The 13,241-nt window shown below is 46.0% G+C and overlaps 1 protein-coding gene and 1 long non-coding RNA gene across 9 annotated transcripts in view; one reads left to right on the top strand and one right to left on the bottom strand.

Annotated features, from left to right (window-relative positions):
• Positions 1–13,241, top strand: part of LOC138966853 (kinesin-like protein KIF2A) — a 44,341-nt gene that overhangs the window by 22,804 nt on the left and 8,296 nt on the right. For all 8 annotated transcript variants that reach the window (XM_070339213.1, XM_070339215.1, XM_070339214.1 and 5 more), the window contains 4 exons: positions 6,161–6,271; positions 6,558–6,625; positions 7,044–7,173; positions 12,567–12,668. In XM_070339213.1, the coding sequence (XP_070195314.1) occupies positions 6,161–6,271; positions 6,558–6,625; positions 7,044–7,173; positions 12,567–12,668 (411 nt within the window). The remainder of the gene's footprint in view (positions 1–6,160; positions 6,272–6,557; positions 6,626–7,043; positions 7,174–12,566; positions 12,669–13,241) is intronic.
• On the bottom strand, positions 8,959–11,248 carry LOC138966852 (uncharacterized). Its single transcript, XR_011455779.1, has 3 exons — positions 10,462–11,248; positions 9,965–10,139; positions 8,959–9,654 (listed from the first exon to the last, which is right to left on the bottom strand). It is a non-coding gene; the product is annotated as an uncharacterized lncRNA (long non-coding RNA).

Below are 13,241 nucleotides of genomic sequence, written 5' to 3'. Positions count from 1 at the left end.
GGTACGGTGTTTCCACGTCCGGACCGAACCACCCGAACACTTTTGTGGGTACGGATGGTTCTGTGCCGAACGGGACCTCCGGATGGTACGGGACCGGACCGGACCACCGGACCGGACCGGAACACCAGACCACCCGACCGGACCGGATCGGCACCCCCGACCGGACCGGACCATTTCTTTTCTGATCAGACCCGATGGGTTCCTGTTCAGTCTATAAATGGCGGGGGTTCGTTGGCTGGGCTGACCCAACAGTCGCAGGGTTTTTGTTTTTCTCTCCCTTCGGCTGCTGGAGACGTTTCGTCTTTGGGGCAGGGGTCTTCGCGGCCTCTTGCTTCAGTGGGCGTTTCTTCACAGCCTACTTCATCACTTTCGGCTCCTCCCCCTCAAGCTTCCTACACTCCTGCTGTTGAGGAGTTGTCGGGAAGTGAAGAGGAGAGTGAGTCGGAGGACGATGGGGAGGAGGATCAGGGTCGCCCTGAGGTTAACACTGATCCTCTACCCTTGCCGGTTTCTGATGGAACTTCCGAAGCTATGCTTCGTACTTTCCAACAGTACATGACAGACATCACGCGGCGTCTTGACGCCACGGATGCCTCTCTTAAGCGTCTGTCGTCTAGTGTTCCCAACCCTTCGGTTGACACACAGGACGTGGACCCGGAGTCTGAGGACGAGAGGCAGGAGGCTCTCCCTCGCACAGCTAGAAGGACGTTTGAACAGTTTCAGGACGTCCTTCCCTCCGACGCCCTCTCGTCCTTGGAGTCCGCTTCGGCCCGGGCGCGGGAGGCACACGCCGCGTCTGCCGGCGGCTCGTTTTATGAACGATCCGGCCGCCGGCAATTCGCGTTCCACCCTAGTCTTAGTGCCACGGTGGAAGCGGCAGCACATCGCCTGAGGAGTACAGATTCACGTGCAAACGCGACCTATGTTCCTCGGGAGGACGCGGATTCAGTGCCGTGCTTTCCTTCGGGAGGCGCACCTCCACTGTTTCCTCGTGTCCAATCTGTTTCGTCCCTCCCTTTTCCCTTTGACTCTCGAACTCTCCCTTTCCAGACTTCGAGTGTTCAGGGTGGGGCTGACGGTGATGTGTTCGTTGGGGAGGTGCCTTCGGTCAAGAAGGTGGAACTGAGCTCTGCTTCGTTCCACAATCTTGAGGCCACCGTTTCTTCCATTGTCGAGGCCCAATCACAGGCCTTGACATGGATGAGCACGCTGTCCACACTGTTGGACCCTCCCGATCGGGCAGAGTCCGATTCCACTCGGGTCCTTGACACGGTTCGAGTGGATCGGGCTTTGCATGCCGTGCGATCGTGCGTGACGACTGCGGCAGAATTGGCCATTGGAACACGGGTCCACTTGTTGGCCCTGTTCCGTGATCATTTTCTGGCTACTTCTTTAGTGCCTCCGGATATGAGGAAGAGTCTGAGGAACACGTTTCCTCAGCCTTCTTCCCTCTTTCATCCGGGCACTGTCCGTTCTGTGGTGGAGTCCACACGCCAGAGGAACACTGATTCTCTGATGGTTGGCCTCGCTGCTTCGGCGACGTCGGCGGGGAGTAAGAGAAGTGCTACAGTCACCTCCAGCTCCCAGCCTCAGAAGAAGAAGAAGAAGAAGCCAGTTTCACTGCCTCCTTCTTCCTCCTCTCAGGCGCCTGTCGCGTTCCCCCCTGCGGCCCCGGCTTCTCGTGCTCCCAAGCGCAAGAGGAAGGGTGCTCAGACAGGTAAGGGTAAGCAGCACCACCAGGGGGGTGGGCGCAAGCCTGCGCCTGCCCGCCAGCAGAATTTTCAGTGAGTCCCGGTCCTACGTTGACGCCCCCTCAAGTTGCCCCTCTTTCGTCCGTCGGTTCCCTTTTTCGGGCCCGCGACATGTGGGGCAGACTGGTCTCCAACCAGTTTATCTTGAGGGTGGTGGGGTCGGGGTTTTCTCTACCGCTGTCGTCACAACCTCCATTGTCCGCTCTACCATTGACGTTCCCCCCTCCTCGAGACCCTGCCAGATGGCAGGCTCTTCAAGACGAGGTGAACTCGTTGGTCGAGAAGAAGGCTGTCTACCCCCTTTCTCAGCCTTCTCCGGGGTTCTACTCCCGCCTGTTCACCGTCCCCAAAAAGGACGGCAGGTTCAGGCCGGTGTTGGACCTCTCCACCTTGAACTTGTACCTTCGCAGGTGCAAGTTCAAGATGGAAACCCCTTCGTCGGTCCGGTTGGCCATCCGGCCAAACGATTGGGCCACGTCTGTGGACCTCCAGGATGCTTACTTCCACATCCTGGTGGCCCCGGGGTACCGACATCTGCTCCGGTTTGTTTGGGAGGGCACAGTGTTCGAGTTTCGGGCCCTCCCATTCGGCCTGTCCTTGGCCCCGCTGATTTTTACAAAGGTGGTCAAGGAGCTGGCGGCGTTGGTCAGAGCTCAGGGTGTGCGTCTGCGTCAATATCTGGACGATTGGCTCACCCTGGCCCAGTCTCGCGATCAATGCCTCCAACACACCCGGCAGGTCCTGAACCGGACCCATGCCTTGGGGTTCCAGATACAGTGGCACAAGTCAGACCTCGTGCCAGCCCAGCAGTTTTGCTACTTGGGGATGGCGTTCGACACAGTGCTTTACACTGTGTCTCCCTCCCCGGACAGGATCCTCTCCCTGAGGCGAAAGATCCTCTCCATTCAGGCTTGCCGCGCTGTTCCTCACAGACGGCTGGCGGAACTGTTGGGTTCCATGGAGTCTGTCGCTCTGCTGCTGCCCCTTGCAAGGCTACACAAACGTCCCCTGCAACGGGCAGTAGCAGATCGGACTTCCAGGCCTCTCGATTACACCGAGTTGGTCCAGATCGGGCCTTGGTTTCACGAGGCTGTAGTCCAATGGCTGGACCCGATCTGGCTCAACTCTGCGGTGCCTATCCAACCGAGACGGCCGTCTCTCTTCCTGTACACCGACGCTTCTACGCGGGGTTGGGGGGCCCACCTGGACCTGCACGAGGCCCAGGGGGTCTGGACCCAGGAGGAGTCCCTCCTACACATCAACTTTCTAGAGTTGGAGGCGGTTCGTCGGGCTCTGCTGGAGTTTCGCCTCCTGATTCGGGATCAGGATGTGTTGGTCCACGGGGACAACACCACATGCCTAGCTTACCTTCGCCACCAGGGGGGCACCAATTCTCGGTCCCTCTCCCTGTTAGCGGAGGAGATTCTGCTCTGGTGCCAGACCAATCAGGTCCGGATGTCAGTCCAATTCGTTCCGGGGAAACTGAACGCCCTGGCCGACATTCTCAGTCGGGGCGATCAGGTTCTCCCCACAGAATGGACCATCGCTCACAACGTTCTACAGCGTCTGTGGGCAAGGTGGGACCGTCCTCTGATCGATCTGTTCGCAACTCGATTCAGCGCTCGGCTTCCCAGGTACGTCAGCCCCTTTCGAGACACGAATGCGTTCCACGTGGACGCATTCACTCTCTCGTGGAGGCTCCTCGATGCTTACGCCTATCCCCCGACATCTCTGATTCCGAGGGTACTGGCAAAGTATCTGCAGGAACGGCCAAGACTGATTTTGGTCGCGCCTTACTGGCCAACAGCTCCGTGGTTTCCAGATCTTCGCGGTCTCACCCACGTAGACCCTCTACCTCTGAATCTGGACGGGGGAAGTCTGCTCCAGCCTCGATCAGGCCTCCCTCATCCACGTCCAGAGAGTCTGTGCTTGACCGCATGGCTCTTGTGCGCTCCAAACTGCTTGCACTAGGATTGCACAAGAGTTCAGTAGAGTTTTCCTTGAACGCTAAGAGGCGATCAACTAATCAGCTCTACGACTTACGCTGGAGAGCTTGGGCCTCCTTCGCCTTGTCCAAGGGGATAAAGCCGCTTTATCCCTCAACACAGGACTTGGCCAACTTCCTGGTGGAAGTGTATCAAAAGAAGAGTCTTTCTTCTAAGACTCTTCTTGGATACAAATCTGCCATCATTTCCACGATTGCGGCTGCTACTGGTCGCAGACCTGAACACTTGATCAGTTCCTCCCTCATCGCTAATGTCCTTTCGGGTATTAGCAATGCAGCGGTGTCTAAACCTCGGGTTTCATTTCCCAAGTGGGATGTCTTCCTGGTTCTCAAACTCCTGCGTAGCAAGGAGTTTGAACCCCTGGCAGGCATTAGCAGACCTGTTTACCTTTACGATTTTGGCGTAATTTATTACGATTTTCTGCAAAAAATACGTCATTCCGCTATCCGTGTCAAGACTACGATTTTCATAAATAAAAAAAATGTTATCAATTCACATGTTTGGCATTGGGTTTTTTCAATGGAAAAATTGGGTGAAAAAGCACAGGACTGACCAGAGATCATGTCTGTCTGATGAGACGCTGGAGAGCCTTATTCTAGTGGTGAAGTCTCGCCCTCACTCATTCGGCAAGCGCAAGTACAGTAGAGAAGCGCTTGACACACTGAAAAAGGCCTACTACGAGCAAAAGAATCAGTGATGCATGTGCTTTTGATGTGATCTTCTTTGAAATTATGATGACTACAAAAACTGACTGATGTGTTTTGTTTGTGAATGATGGATATATATGTGCATGATTGCGTTTCGCAGACACAGTTGTCATGTGCGTTGTAATTGGCGACGAATGCTGGATGATTACTATTTTTGTGCCAGGATTACTATTTTTGGGGCTGAGCATTACTCCAAAACACTTATGGGGGTAAACAGGTCTGCATTAGTATCAAGTTACTGACTTTTAAGACTGTGTTCCTCATCGCTTTAGCCACTTGCCGTAGACTCAGTGGTATTCAAGCTTTGAGTGGCCTGGAATTTGACATTGAGTTCACCACACATCAGGTGACGTTGGCTTTCCTACCAGACTTTCGAGCCAAGAATCAGAATGCCTCGGAGTTGTCCAAACCAGTAGTCATTCAAGCCTTGGCTCCCACTCTTGAACATGATGACCCTGATCGCTTCCTCTGCCCAGTACGTGCCCTTAGAGTGTACCTGGATAGAACACGTAGCTTTCGGTCTTCTAAGCGGTCACTGTTTGTCTCGCTTAATCCGAAGTACCAATCGGATATTTCTAGACAAACTTTAGCTCGTTGGCTGACCTCGCTTATCAAACAGGCTTATGTTCATGCTCAAGTGGATGTGGTCCCTGACATCAGGGCACACGAGATTCGGGCTATCGGCTCCTCGTTGGCGCACGTGCGGGGTGCCTCGCTCCAAAGCATAATGGCGGTCGCGTTCTGGAAGACTCCAGCCACGTTTATAAACCACTATATGCGAGACTTTTCCAGTCTCAGGCTTGACCAGTCGTATGGCATTGCCAAAGCAGTGGTTGCCAGCATGGTCACGTCAGTCTAAGGTATTTTTCTTGGGTATATTTTCTTTTACGGTAGTACTGTTCGAAAATTGCCTGGGTATCTTAATCCTTGGATTTAAGTGATTTTGATTAAGGAGTTTAATACTCTACATATCACCCTCACACCACTCTGGTATTCTGTGCAAGAATAGTACTGTCGAGGTAAGTGTTATATTGACTGTAAGGCTTCTTTTTAAGCCTACTGTCTATATGATACTTACCGAGACAGTACTATTAGAGTTTCCCTCCCGCCTCCCCTCTTGATATGTTATGGGCTTTTTGAGGGTCTGCAGCTCATAAAGAAAGAGGACGCGCCACCTACATCCTGTAAGGGGGAAGCACTCGGACAGTGCTTGGGATCCACGGTGGCGCATGGTTATGGGAGATAATTGTACCCACGCAGCGTTTTGTCCAATTTTTTCGGCCTATAATAGATAATGTGCAAGAATAGTACTGTCTCGGTAAGTATCATATAGACAGTAGGCTTAAAAAGAAGCCTTACACACACACACACACACACACACACACACACACACACACACGCGCAAAACTGTAGCTTTTGTTGATCTACTATGTAGCAGAAAGATATAATTGATTTATATACTACACTGTACCAAAAAGAATAAACAATTCTGTAAAACACACTGTGCATGGTATTATTGTAGCACATGTTACAGCATTACTACCCACATATATCTGCATTGAAAATGTTTGAGGATGCTAAAATTAATGTTATTGATGCAGTCTATTCGCACTGATAAGTTTCGGCTTTTTATCAGACTCATTTGCTCTTCAATATATTTTCACACTGGTTAACATGAAATGGCTGATGGTTGCAGGAGTGTATACGTGCGCTGGGCCGCAACGGTGCTCACCTGCCTTTCCGCGCCAGTAAGCTGACACAGGTGTTGCGAGACTCTTTCATCGGAGACAAGTCTCGGACGTGCATGGTAAGTAATGTGTGTGACTGAAAGTGGTGAAGAATGTGCCATGTGGAAGTGAAAAGTTGATTTTGTGTCATTGTGTGCTGTTTTGAAGTTTAGCACACAAAAATAGGGGGGGGGGTGTGTTATAGGGACATGGGAGGATAGACTGTAAACATCTTTTCTCTTGTAATACATTTCTGTTCTTTCTCCGACCATGTCCAACTCTCTCTCTCTCTCTCTCTCTCTGTCTCTCTCGCCCAAGCAATATCTGTTTTTGTCATTGTTGCCTGACTTGATTTATTTTTTGCAGATCGCCATGGTGTCACCAGGCATGAATTGCTGTGAACACACACTCAACACATTACGCTATGCTGATCGGTAAGATTATTTCATTTTCATTCCTTGGTTTGGGCTTGCATGTCTTCTAAGCACAATGATGGGTGTGGAATGGGAGGGTTACAGTTATCTGAAGGAAAAGGACAGTCCAGAGTGAGGGCTCACTGTTCCAAACAGAACTAGATGCAAGTTACTGTTTGTTTCTGCTTTGTTTAGTACTGTCAGACCTGTCTGTGAAGACCACCAAAGGGACTGACCAAAAGTGCTCATTATAGACAAGGGAATTATAGAAGGGAAAAAATCCTCACGGATCCTTTGAGGTGGTTATAATTGGCAGCTGGTCATTTGCGGAGGTGGTAGCCAGGACAGGTTTGACTGTTGTAATAGGTGGAACTTAGTTCGTTCAACTATTGCCCCCAAACTGTCAGTGACCATTGAGTTGTAGCATGGCTGCTTGCAGAGTGAAAGAGCTGGGTCCAGGCGGGCCAGTGGAAGGCAAGGGCTACGACGTTTCTCCGCCCAGCAACAACGTAGTCATGGGAACCATGTCGCCACAGAACTCAGATCTTGCCATGCTTAAAACTTCCAATGTAAGTGACTTTTTTTCTCCACTTGCAAGGTTTTTATGTCATCGCGGTGTTCATATATGTGGCCATTTCTGCGAAAAGGGACCTTGTTGACAAATTTATCGATTTTGAGTTTTGGATTTTATTTGACAGACTGTTATATTTAGAACGTGATGTGAGAATTTCAGACCTTCGAATTTATTTTTCACGGAGTTATGACCCTTTTTTGGAGACACCCCCAAAATGACTTAAAATGGCCAAACTTTTAAAAACAAACTTTTGCCGGGAAATAGTAAGTTCAATCATCTGCCGTTATTACTTGTATGGTTTTAGGTCAAAATAATGTTTCATTCCAGAGTTATTGCCCTTTTTGTAACGTTACCCTAATTTTTACTTTTTGAGTCACTTGAGAAAAAGTGACTCTATGTAATCGGTCAGTGTTAGTCTGTCCGGCCGGCCGGCCGTCCGTAGACACCACCTTAACGTTGGACTTTTCTCGGAAACTATCAAAGCGATCGGGCTCATATTTTGTTTAGTCGTGACCTCCAATAACCTCTACACTTTAACGATGGTTTCGTTGACCTTTGACCTTTTTCAAGGTCACAGGTCAGCGTCAAAGGAAAAATTAGACATTTTATATCTTTTCTCGGAAACTATCAAAGCGATCGGGCTCATATTTTGTTTAGTCGTGACCTCCAATGACCTCTACACTTTAACGATGGTTTCGTTGACCTTTGACCTTTTTCAAGGTCACAGGTCAGCGTCAAAGGAAAAATTAGACATTTTATATCTTTGACAAAGTTCATCGGATGTGATTGAAACTTTGTAGGATTATTCTTTACATCAAAGTATTTACATCTGTAGCCTTTTACGAACGTTATCAGAAAAACAAGGGAGATAACTAGCCTTTTCTGTTCGGCAACACACAACTTAACGTTGGGCTTTTCTCGGAAACTATAAAAGTGACCGGGCTCAAATTTTATGTGAACGTGACTCATTGTGTTGTGAATAGCAATTTCTTCCTGTCCATCTGATGCCTCATATAATATTCAGAACTGCGAAAGTGACTCGATCGAGCGTTTGCTCTTCTTGTTTGTCTTTTTCTATCATTCTCTCCTCCCATGCAGAAGAAACAAGTCGCGTAAGGCGAAATTACTACATTTAGTCAAGCTGTGGAACTCACAGAATGAAACTGAACGCACTGCATTTTTTTCACAATCACCGTAGTCCGCCGCTAGTGCAAAAGGCAGTGAAAGTGACGAGCCTGTTCAGCGCGGTAGCGGTTGCGCTGCATAGCACACTTTACTGTACCTCTCTTCGTTTTAACTTTCTGAGCGTGTTTTTAATCCAAACATATCATATCTATATGTTTTTGGAATCAGGAACCGACAAGGAATAAGATGAAATTGTTTTTAAAACGATTTCGTAAACTTAATTTTAATCATAATTTTTATATTTTTAATTTTCAGAGCTTGTTTTTAATCCGAATATAACATATTTATATGTTTTTGGAATCAGAACATGATGAAGAATAAAATAAAAGTAATTTTCAATCGTTTTATAAAAAAATATTTTTAATTACAATTTTCAGATTTTTAATGACCAAAGTCATAAATTAATTTTTAAGCCTCCATGCTGAAATGCAATACTGAAGTCCGGCCTTTGTCGAAGATTGCTTGGCCAAAATTTCAATCAATTTGATTGAAAAATGAAGGTGTGACAGTGCCGCCTCAACTTTTACAAAAAGCCGGATATGACGTCATAAAAGACATTTATCGAAATAAAAAATCTGGGGATTTTATACCCAGGAACTCTCATGTAAAATTTCATAAAGATCGGTCCAGTAGTTTAGTCTGAATCGCTCTACACACACACACGCACAGACACACACACACATACACCACGACCCTCGTCTCGATTCCCCCTCTATGTTAAAACATTTTATCAAAACTTGACTAAATGTAAAAACAATCAGCCATATGATTTTTTTTCTCGAATATTTCTTCTTCTTTCATACTACCTCTCCCCCCGCCATGTTCTATTCTTTCTTCACCCACGCACATACAAACACAAACTATTTGAGGCTGTCTGCTGAAAACAATACACACACACTTGTCGACTTGAAGTTGTGGTACTTCTAAATTTCATAACAAGGATTAATTGTTCAGTTTCCTTGGTAAATACAGCTTCCAGTTGTAGAAAGTAACATATGGTGCTGTGTGTCCTTGCACACGTGGGTCTGTCAGTCTGTCCATCACTTCACTGAATTGAAAATGTCATCCGTGCACTCTGCTATCGAACGTCTCCCTTTACTTTCAACAAACTGAAATGCCAATCAGGATCGAACTTAATGTGTCCGACGATCAAGACATTTTCAAAATGGATTTGTGCTGTTCATTCACACACAAAACTGCATGCCTAAGTATTGATGCACCATGCCGAAGACTGAAGTTGCTACCCTCCTCTGTACCCCTGCCTCATTCGCAAGGTAGACGATTTGCTTCTCTGAAACAAAGGCAACCACAGAGTTGATCAACATATTATTTACTAACCACTATTTGCACAGCTCAAGTCTGGTTTTGGGTACCTGTCCACTTGCCATTTCTAAGCTGGTATGGTATGGTGACATTATCGAAAATGTAGTGTGTGTGTGTGTGTGTGTGTGTGTGTGTGTCTGTGTGTGTGTGTCTGTGTGTGTGTGTGTCTGCTTCTTTGTTGGAGAAAACAGCACATAAACACAAATATAACTGTATTGCTCCCCCCCCCCTTTTTTTTTAAAGTACTGACAAATTGTAAAGTATTAATATGTCTTTACCTACTGAGCAAAGTCCCAAGGGTAAACCATGCTGATTTCCTTGGAACTGGAACCGGCTGGACATTGCTGTTGCCCCATTCTGTCGAACACCTGCTTTGTGGCCAGGCACTTCTGTCTTTTGTTGTTGCACTGTCCGGTGAATTGCTGGACTTGTTTGCTGTTCCACGCCAGCAAACTGAGAGAAAGAGAGTAACACTGGTTAAATAAAAAAAGAGGAGTTTAAAAACATACTACACGTACACACATACCACCACCACCATCATCATCATCATCATCATCATCATCATTGTCATTATCATCTCTCTTCCTCTATCTACCCCTCTCTCTCTCTCTCTCTCTCTCTCTCTCACACACACACACACACACACACACACACACACACACACACACACACACATACAGAAACCCTCACACAACACACACACACACACACACACAAGCTGCGCGCGCGCGCACACACACACAAAACACACACTGCAGTCTATATGGTAACTTACCTGAAATTGTAGCCTGTCATAGATCTAAGTGGAGACAGCAAACGGTAAGAGCAACAGGTTCTCATTTACGATGTCCGGGCATTCAAACGATCAGGAAGAGGAAGACCTTGCTTCGCAATAGGCCTATGCTCTTGGAGAACTCTTTAACCGATTAGTAGTGTGCGTTGTCATCATGAACCTTTACAACACCATCGTGATCAAAGTAGATCTGCTTCGACTTCGGAGTCACAAAATAATGTCCGGGCGAAGTGCAACAAAATTATTCTGAATTAACAGCATTGACCTCGTCAACAAAATCGTTGTCTTATCCCAAAGTGACTTCTGTCAGCAGAACATTCCGTGTTCAACTGAGAAGACTGACTTGCCCTTCCACTATCAGAATTCACAGCTGCAAAGAACAGAATGCCCCAGTCAGTAACCACTGATCTAAATATCAGTAACTTTAGCAAGGGAAGCAACTAAAGATGTAAACGGGGAGTAACTGTTCTTCATCGGGCAACTGCATTTGTCGTCTGCTTTTTCGTACAGTGCTACGGTCGCGTGAAAGTCAGATCTACCTGAACTATGCGTATAGATCCGTCTAGTGAAATGTAGCTGTGTGATGATTTGGCTACATCACTTTGCTGAATGTGCTTCCAGATGAAAGTTTATATTAAGCTTACTGTCAAACATTAAAAAAAAAATAGGTAAGTTGTTTTAACTTGACCAAAACTAGCGACGAAAATTTTTTTCTCGAAGCACAACAAAACACTCTGTCGGCATTTTCGGCATCATCGCAGTTAACTTGTCATCGGTTCGATGTGTTTTTCCTGAGGAGGAATGAACATAAACATTTGTAGAAGTTTGTAATGTTGATCCCAAGACTATTTTCCATTACTTTAAATTGCTGTTCATTGTACTATCGCTGATAATTCATTGAACATTTTAGAAATTCAACTTGAAGTGGGCATCAGTCAGCACAGCAAAGTTTGTTTACATTTTGCTCTAACTTTGACCCCGCGTTTCTCCAATCAGAGGCTTAGCTCAACAAGGTCCCTTTTCGCAGAAATGGTCACATATAATGTTCTCTTCCTCTAGCAGTGCCAAGGAAGGTGTGTTTGAGATGATGAGTAGTGAATTGTGCGAATGTATAGTTGTACATGTATCAAAGGTGTTTTGTAAATGACAATGAGAATCACCCCCCCCCCCCCCCCCCCTCTCCCTTCCCCCCATTTCCCATAGTAAAGAAATGTATGTAATCACTTTGCACTTGTAATGTTTTATTATTTTTTGTATTATTATTATTATTATTATTATTATTTATTATTATTATTGTTGAATTGTTTATTGTATTGTTTTTGCTCTCCCTCACCCCTCAACTCCCTTTTCTGTACATAGTCTGATTTCTTTTTGTTTTAGTTCCTTTTATTTGGTGTTGAATGAAATGTGTTTTTATTGTGTGTTTTTTTTAATTTTCCATGTACCCTCACGGGGTTTTATTGGAATAAATAAAACTTGAAACTTGAAACTTGAAACTTGTTGAAAACGACGTTAAACACCAAATAAAGAAAGAAAGACAATGAGAATAAAGAATTTTTAGCCTATGAAGTGTGAAAGAGATTAGCATTGGTGGTAATGCATGGCCAGTGAGGACAGACTTAGGTGACAGAAAAATGCCTTGTTACATTACTGCACTGTCATTCAGCCAGCCCCTGCAGGATACAGGACACAAGTGATGAAAAAACAGGAAAGAAGCAAATATTGATGAAGCGAGTGTTTGTGTGTGGCCATGGAATTGTTAACAAATGATATTTCTTTAGATGGGTGAAATAGCCCCATTGATTACTAACTGTAGGTGTGAGCCTATCTGCTGTAGTCATGGATGAACTCCTTGCAATAATTTAGACAGATGAAATGTGTGAGGAATACTAAAATGTTATTGACGCAGGTATTAATGATTAATAAGCGCTCTGAGCAGGGTTTAACCCTCGATATATGCGCTCCAGAAACATTATGTATTATTTAATGGCCCCATGGAATACTAACTGTAGGAGTGAGCCTACGTGCGTAAGTTGTGTGTTGTGGAGAGACATGTGCAGTGATACATGACCTTGTGCGTGTTGCAGCAAGAGGAGGTGAGTGAGGAGCTGCTGACGTTCCACCAGGCCGTCAACAAGATGCAGGAGATGGAGGATGAGGTGCAGGATGACCACAAGGCCATCATCGAGGTCTGTAGCTAACTCATCGCGCTTGATGTTTTTCTGCACATTGGTGGGTTTCCATCATTGTCAAAGCTCCAAAGATCGTTCTCGATATGCACCAAATTGCATGATTTTGCATCATTTTGGGCTCACATGAGCAATCAAAAGAGTTTTAGTAATGAACAGAGTTATGCTGGCCAGCTGTGCACAACAAAATTATCATTGAGGTTTTCTTCTATGTTATTAGAGCTGTAGCTCTAAATTTGTACAAACTTTTAGGGTTTGATGAACTCCAGACTGCAACTGCAAGTCTGGTTGAATTTTGAAGTCACAGTGGGGTCATGTTGAGTAAAAATAAATTATCAATTTTTTAAAGGTTTGTTTATGTTCAGAGCTTGCAAACTTTGCACGCTTCTAGTTCTAGAACTTGATCACCTCCAAATCTGAGCTATGTGTTTGCCTTTCATCGAACTTCCAGGTCATGATGGTGTCCTGTTTGGGTCTAAAATGTAGAAAACAAATCATTTTGTTAAATATTCTGGAAGCTAAAGCATCAAAACTTCACACATTAACTGGTTTAAAGATCTTCAGATGTGATGC

This window comes from Littorina saxatilis, linkage group LG5 (assembly GCF_037325665.1).
Source record: "Littorina saxatilis isolate snail1 linkage group LG5, US_GU_Lsax_2.0, whole genome shotgun sequence".
NCBI lineage: Eukaryota > Metazoa > Mollusca > Gastropoda > Littorinimorpha > Littorinidae > Littorina > Littorina saxatilis.
Note: the sequence above shows the minus strand (reverse complement) of the source record. Positions and strands in the feature narration are given on the sequence as shown.